We start from the raw sequence: 7,625 nt of genomic DNA, 5'->3' as shown, positions 1-7,625 counted from the left end.
TTTTTTCTACAAAATCCACATATCTCCAGACGCTGGGGTGAATGATGGAGTGTGGTGGTGGGGCCCATTAAGCTCCGCCGACCAGAGGTCTCGGCTTCATAGCTCCATACGCGCACTCATGCAGTCCTGCAGGCACCCACACACACATACACAAACCACCACACATATAAACGCGCACACATACACACACCAAGCACGTTGGCTTACGAAGATCAGCAATCAAGAAGGGCTTCAGACACCAGACACCAACAGGAACATTTCACCAGACACACTCCACGCCGGCTACAAGTAGCTCCTGACAAGCCTTGTTTCGTTCCATTTTGGTGATGGGAACCCATCAGAGGAGAGGCAGATATTGAATGAAAGTGGTTGAACTAAATGATATTGTTTTATAGAGGATACTGACACAATGTGTGTATACTCAACTAGCTATCACGTGACCGATTGTGACAAATCAACACGAATGAATAGTGTAGAACGGAGATGTTGTGAACCCTACCCACACAACTATGTGAGAATAGAGAAGGTGACAAAACACAATTACTTCAGTATTATAATGTAAACAGATTCATGCGTAGCATTAATTTTTTAAATATTTCTTTTACAATGGTCACAGCCCACAGGCTAAGACAAAATATGGCGTAGTGGGAGCATAGTGATGGTGAGACTTTTTGTCCTCAGCCGCCCTGAGGTCTCGACGTCATGGGGACATAAAACGCACCAAAAAAAACTAGCCACAAATTTCACGAACTTGAAGTGTTGAGGTGCTAAGGTAGCCAGTATATGCATTGAAAGGTACCACGCCACCCACGTCCTCAGTGTGGATAGATACCGTGTGATAACCAGCCGAGAAGTGTCCAGTCCGGCTTTTTTTGCATAGACCATCCAGGTGAGCTGGAGAGTAAGATAGGCCTAAGCTACTGTCACGGTATAAAAGCATGTCCACTTTGTTTGGAATGGTGCATTCTAGGTCATTAATCTTGGCATACCATCGCGCCTGCGATCCGTGGTTTCCGTAGGAGCGAATATTACTAGTGTAGGAAATGTGAAGAAGTGTTGACGATTGCTTCTTCTTGATGGTTACCTTGGCAACCTGAGCGACACCACCGAATGTCATACGATCTGCCGTGTAAGCGAAGCCCAGCTCAGCGGGGTTACATTTCTGTTGCTCCTATAGAAACAGAAATGAGTACATAATAGAGGGGAAAACAAACAGAGTTCACCAACTACATGTACTTGTAATAGCCTGTATGGAGTGGTTTCATATCTACCGTATTTTTCGGAGTATAGTGCGCACTTTAGACGTGCTATTTTAGGCCCTAAATCGCAGGTGCGCACTATGCTCCGAATATGAAATGCATGTACTTCAATGAAGATTGAAGTGCGCACCCTCAATGAAGATTGGGGGTGCGCATTATGCAAAGGTGCGCACTATACTCCGAAAAATACGGTATCAGTTTTATCGTCCGATGAGTGTTTTTTGAAACACGAAACTCGGAGTCACGAGAAGGATTTTTGGTCTCTGTTAAGGACCGGCGGACTCTGCTCGAAAAGCAGTGAAATTGGCAGAACCATACAACCTAGTCTCTGTTGTTCCCTTTGTGTATCATAATGACTATAGGACAGCCATGTTGGTTGCAACTCCACTAACCCCTGCATCTATGGGTCACATGATGTCGGTAGCCATGTTGGTTACACTGTCCACATGACGTGATCACTTCCTGGAGTTCCTGTGCCAACAAGGGTGTGAGACCACTCCATACGCACCAGTGTGATGGAACTAGACCCCGGCGGATAATGCTAGCATTACATCGAGCATAATTAGCAGTTTCTGGAGACTAGCACTGCGCTATCAATAATCCGGCAAGTTTTTTTCCGAAAACTAGCATATTCTTGCGAAAACTAGCATTATTAGTGCACAATATGGGATTTTGGTGGGAATTCACAATGCCCTCGCGACTAGTACTACCGCACCTTTGCCTGCTGAGTAATAATAATTCTGTGCTTCTTGTATTTTTCTGTTTCGTAGAACACGACCTAGTTATGCTGCAAAATACGTGTATGCTGTTATCAATCTGCAACATTAACAATCTATGCCACTATCTCCATTTCCGAAGAACAATTCAAGCTATTTTGGTGCAGAATGCGAGCATATTGAGAAGCAGAACCCATCAAACTTTCGAGCATTATCCGCCAGGGCCTATATAATAGAACACAGCTTTATGGATAGCAGCCTCTAGCAAAGTGATAGAATTATCCAACCAGCTGCCTTCGAAAACATTCCAGCCATAGGTTATTATTGCAAGGATGGGTTTTCTTAATTACAAAGGGTTTAAACACACACACGCGCGCGCGCGCATGCACGCACACACACACACATACACAATAATGTATTTCGCTCCTGCTCTTGTAGTAGTTGAGCACTCTTGTGTGGGGTAGTACCTTCGCTATTTGCGAAATGCAGAGCTCACTGACTTGCCAGTTTGAGCACTCTGGCAAGGTACGTTCGGGCTGCTTGCTGCATTTACCCGTCAAACTTCAGGATTCTCTTTTTACCACGAGCAATAGGCATGGGCGGGTAATGCTAGTTATTTGCTGCGAAAATGCTAAAGACAATGCTCATAATATGAGGATATAATGCCACTTATAATGCTCACACTACTCCACAATATCAGTTTGAAAGTTGGAAAAGTCGATTTAAGAAGGCCGTCTTGGATCAAGGCCAAAGCGTAGAAGAAAACAACTTAAACAGCAGTGAGCATGTTGTCTGAAACAATCCACTGAGAAGGTTGATTTGCAACGTCAAGTCTCCGGACGAAGCCGGACGGGTTCAGATGCACGATTTTCGGAACTGGACCTAGCCAGCTTCATGCATGACACCGTTGTTGACCGGCAATTATGCTTGTAATGCCAATTGTGCATGCGAAATGGTGTTATAATGCCAGCATTATGCCACCTGAAAAAGGGACTATAATGCCAGCCATAATGCTAGCATTACCCGCCCCTGCCTAACGAGCGAGCCTTGTTGTTTTCAAGTCGACGTCGATCGTTTTTGCTTCTCTTCTGTTTGATTGGAGTGTGCTCTCAAGAATCAAAGGCAGCCCGTTTTGACTTGGTGTGTGTGTGTGTGTGTGTGTGTGTGTGTGTGTGTGTGTGTGTGTGTGTGTGTGTGTGTGTGTGTGTGTGTTCGTTCGTTCGTCAGTCTACTCTAGTTAGCTATAGCGCACCTTCGGTTGCCTTTGCACGCCTGCGCGACGACACTTACCAGTCGCGACACAAGTTTCAATGGAAGACACAAGATACAATCCAAGATGCATGTACGTACTGTACTTCGAAGTAAAAACAGATTTTTGTGAATGTTTCTAATTTTACGAAATAATGGTTTAAAGAGTCGGCGTGGAGAAAGCAATTTTATCAGTGCAATTAGGAGTATAATCGATGCAGACATGGCCAGACAACAACGAGTTCATGGAATTTTTCAGGATTTTTATGTTATATATTTAGTGCAATACTACGACAAACATGGCGTTTCCGCAAGGCTTTGTTCAGAACAACTATCTGTTCACTATTGTATCTCCGCTTAAATATATAACATAAAAATCCTTAAAAATTCCATGAACTCGTTGTTGTCTGGCCATGTCTGCATCGATTATACTCCTAATTGCACTGATGAAATAATGGTTTATAATTTTATTAAAAGTAAGCTTACCTGCAGTTTCAACAACTGGATTTCTTGGCTTTTAACTTTGGCTTTTTCCTCCTCCAGGCTGGCGTTCAGAGACTGGAAAGCGTACGATAACACACACACATACACACACACACACACACACACACACACACACACGCAAACACACACATACACAAGTTCCAATGGAAGATACAAGATACAATCCAAGATACATTTACCTCGAAATAAAACAGATTTTTTGTCATTACTTTTAAATTTTATTGAAAGTAGGTTCACAGGTTGAGGGAATGGAAAAGGGAAAAAGTCTGAAGAAAAAATAAGTTTGCCTGATTTTTTATACGTTTACCTGTAATTTCAACAACTGGAATTTCTTGTCTTCTAAGGTAGTTAAAATATGATTTAAGTTAGTTCGGGACACTTTTGCTCCAAATCATTTATTGTCAGATCTTGACCAACATTTGGTAGTACACATGTATGTAGGTGCTGTGGTCTATTGACTATACAGTGCAAACTTTCAAGAGACCATCTTGAACCTCGAATTCGGTTTTCTGCCCCTTTCCTAAAACCCACTTTTTCACATTGCTTTATTTAACATGCAGACAAGATTCACATAATAACTTGGCTAATAATTGAGAAAGAGAGGTATAATTTGCTACGCAGAGGCACTAACGTTATTGAATATAATAGTACATCTGTTCTTTGGACTCTCACAATGCATCATGTCCATCATCGTTATTATCAACATGGAGTTTAGTAGGATATTGGCTTTCGGTTTGTGACAGTTCGCCTTCGCTTGGCTTCCCCTCTTTACGTATTTTACATACCTTTGACCCTCCCAAGTTGGGTGTGTCTGTTGCCTTGCTTTTTTGAGTTGTAGTTAGACCGGTTTGTTCAATGGTCACGGGTCACGTCATCATCCCGTAACGTTCGACATTCTTTGTTGCCGAGGGACGTAGCTCGTGCACATCTTCGTGGCGCAGCCCTTCATCTCATTGGAACTTTCCGCACATGAGCCTTCCAAGTTGGAAGGTTGTTGGTTTGCGCTTGGTAGATGCGTTGGAAGTACGCGGTCGGTGTCAGGTCGTCGAGTGTCTTTTAAATATCCTTGTCTATTTTGTGCCTTCTTGTCGCACTATCATCTGACTGTATATTATCTCGGTTGCCTTGGTTACCTTGGTGGACTGTTAGTCATAACTTGAAACTTATAGGTCCTTTTCTCTTTACCTGTATTTCTGACATAATTTCCTACATAAGAATTCCAAAATTTCAGTCAGCCGCCCGTCAAACTGATGGAATTAAAAAAGAAAACGAAAAAAGGCTTCTCATCCCATCTGGCTACCAGTGTGCTTGCTGCATTTATTTCAGAGAAGAAATAATCACAAACAGACGCAAAGAAGATGCGAAAAAGAAGAAACAAAGAAAGTTTCTGCTCCTGGATTCGAACCCGCAACCCCTGTAAGCATACATTGTACATGTACTGTATATGCACGAGTACATGCAAGAATACACATTGTACGTATAGATTATAGACCGGTTAGGAGGTCTATACAGGATATATAGACCGAGTAAAAGACCGAGGTCCCCCGAGGTCTTTTACGAGGTCTATATATCCTGTATAGACCAACTATCAGGTCTATAATCTATTTATCGTGTTCTCCACGCAATAGTTTCTCTTCATATACGACATATCCTTGTAATTCTAGTATTAAAAAAATAAAAAATAAATTCACGGTTCGCGTGAGACTCGGCTGGAAGCCGGGTTTTCCGCATCCGTAGGAACGCCACCGCCCTTCAAGGATCAAGGCGCAGATGCAGCTCCTAAAGCGGTGGGAGGTGAGTAGATCAGCTCACCAGCAAGTGGTCAAAGACCGAAAATCCCATTCACTGCATCCATGTATTATACTATAGCCTATACCGCATTGTACTGCATTGAAAGTCAAGATCATTGTTTAAACTAAGTTCAGCATCGGTAGCACAGTGGCTGGGTGGTAAGGAAGAGTGACTGAGATTCACAAGGTTGTGGGTTCAAATCCCATCTTGTGTATTTCTGCTTTCTTCAAAAATTTCTTTTTCTAAGTTGGAGAGAAAATTTCTAAGTCCAAGAAATTCTAAGGAGTCAAATATAAGTAGTCAAATATATTGTGTATTTGACTAAGCAGTCAAATACGCGATATATTTGACCGCTTAGGTATCAGGGAAATTAGTGGGGTCAAATACTAAGAAGGCGATAAATGATTGTATACTCTTGCATGTACATGCGCACATGTATGTTTTTTGGCATAAAAGGTCCAAATGGCGATAGTGTCGCCCAGTAGAATTCCACAGCGGAAAGTCAACTGAGCAGATTACAGGACGAACTTCGGGTCTCGTCACTCTGACTCTGTTTTCCGCTGTTGGACGCATTGCGAGGCCTTGCAAGCCCGCGAATGGAGCCATCTACAGCACGCAGTAGGAGACGAAAGGAGTTTTTAGGAAGGAGTGTGTGTGTGTGTGTGTGTGTATGTGTGTGTGTGTTTGTTTGTGTGTGTGTGTGTGTGTGTGTGCATGTTTGAGCAACGTTGTGTGTCGTGGGTGTGTGTGTGTGTGTGTGTGTGTGTGTGTGTGTGTGTGTGTGTGTGTGTGTGTGTGTGTGTGTGTGTGTGTGTGTGTGTGTGTGTGTGTGTGTGTGTGTGTGTGTGTGTGTGTGTGTGTGTGTGTGTGTGTGTGTGTGTGTGTGTGTGTGTGTGTGTGTGTGTGTGTGTGTGTGTGTGTGTGTGTGTGTGTGTGTGTGTGTGTGTGTGTGTGTGTGTGTGTGTGTGTGTGTGTGTGTGTGTGTGTGTGTGTGTGTGTGTGTGTGTGTGTGTGTGTGTGTGTGTGTGTGTGTGTGTGTGTGTGTGTGTGTGTGTGTGTGTGTGTGTGTGTGTGTGTGTGTGTGTGTGTGTGTGTGTGTGTGTGTGTGTGTGTGTGTGTGTGTGTGTGTGTGTGTGTGTGTGTGTGTGTGTGTGTGTGTGTGTGTGTGTGTGTGTGTGTGTGTGTGTGTGTGTGTGTGTGTGTGTGTGTGTGTGTGTGTGTGTGTGTGTGTGTGTGTGTGTGTGTGTGTGTGTGTGTGTGTGTGTGTGTGTGTGTGTGTGTGTGTGTGTGTGTGTGTGTGTGTGTGTGTGTGTGTGTGTGTGTGTGTGTGTGTGTGTGTGTGTGTGTGTGTGTGTGTGTGTGTGTGTGTGTGTGTGTGTGTGTGTGTGTGTGTGTGTGTGTGTGTGTGTGTGTGTGTGTGTGTGTGTGTGTGTGTGTGTGTGTGTGTGTGTGTGTGTGTGTGTGTGTGTGTGTGTGTGTGTGTGTGTGTGTGTGTGTGTGTGTGTGTGTGTGTGTGTGTGTGTGTGTGTGTGTGTGTGTGTGTGTGTGTGTGTGTGTGTGTGTGTGTGTGTGTGTGTGTGTGTGTGTGTGTGTGTGTGTGTGTGTGTGTGTGTGTGTGTGTGTGTGTGTGTGTGTGTGTGTGTGTGTGTGTGTGTGTGTGTGTGTGTGTGTGTGTGTGTGTGTGTGTGTGTGTGTGTGTGTGTGTGTGTGTGTGTGTGTGTGTGTGTGTGTGTGTGTGTGTGTGTGTGTGTGTGTGTGTGTGTGTGTGTGTGTGTGTGTGTGTGTGTGTGTGTGTGTGTGTGTGTGTGTGTGTGTGTGTGTGTGTGTGTGTGTGTGTGTGTGTGTGTGTGTGTGTGTGTGTGTGTGTGTGTGTGTGTGTGTGTGTGTGTGTGTGTGTGTGTGTGTGTGTGTGTGTGTGTGTGTGTGTGTGTGTGTGTGTGTGTGTGTGTGTGTGTGTGTGTGTGTGTGTGTGTGTGTGTGTGTGTGTGTGTGTGTGTGTGTGTGTGTGTGTGTGTGTGTGTGTGTGTGTGTGTGTGTGTGTGTGTGTGTGTGTGTGTGTGTGTGTGTGTGTGTGTGTGTGTGTGTGTGTGTGTGTGTGTGTGTGTGT

At 44.1% G+C, this 7,625-nt stretch overlaps 1 protein-coding gene across 2 annotated transcripts in view; it reads right to left on the bottom strand.

The window, feature by feature from the left end:
* Positions 1-345: 345 nt before the first annotated feature.
* The window catches only part of LOC135826287 (uncharacterized), a 37,955-nt gene continuing 30,675 nt past the window's right edge, over positions 346-7,625 (bottom strand). For both annotated transcript variants that reach the window (XM_065338915.1, XM_065338916.1), the window contains 2 exons: positions 3,710-3,781; positions 346-1,171 (listed from right to left, as the gene is read on the bottom strand). In XM_065338915.1, the coding sequence (XP_065194987.1) occupies positions 731-1,171; positions 3,710-3,781 (513 nt within the window). In that variant the 3' untranslated portion in view covers positions 346-730. The remainder of the gene's footprint in view (positions 1,172-3,709; positions 3,782-7,625) is intronic.

The sequence above is a fragment of the Sycon ciliatum genome, chromosome 10 (genome assembly GCF_964019385.1).
Source record: "Sycon ciliatum chromosome 10, ocSycCili1.1, whole genome shotgun sequence".
Taxonomy (NCBI): Eukaryota; Metazoa; Porifera; class Calcarea; order Leucosolenida; family Sycettidae; genus Sycon; species Sycon ciliatum.
Note: the sequence above shows the minus strand (reverse complement) of the source record. Positions and strands in the feature narration are given on the sequence as shown.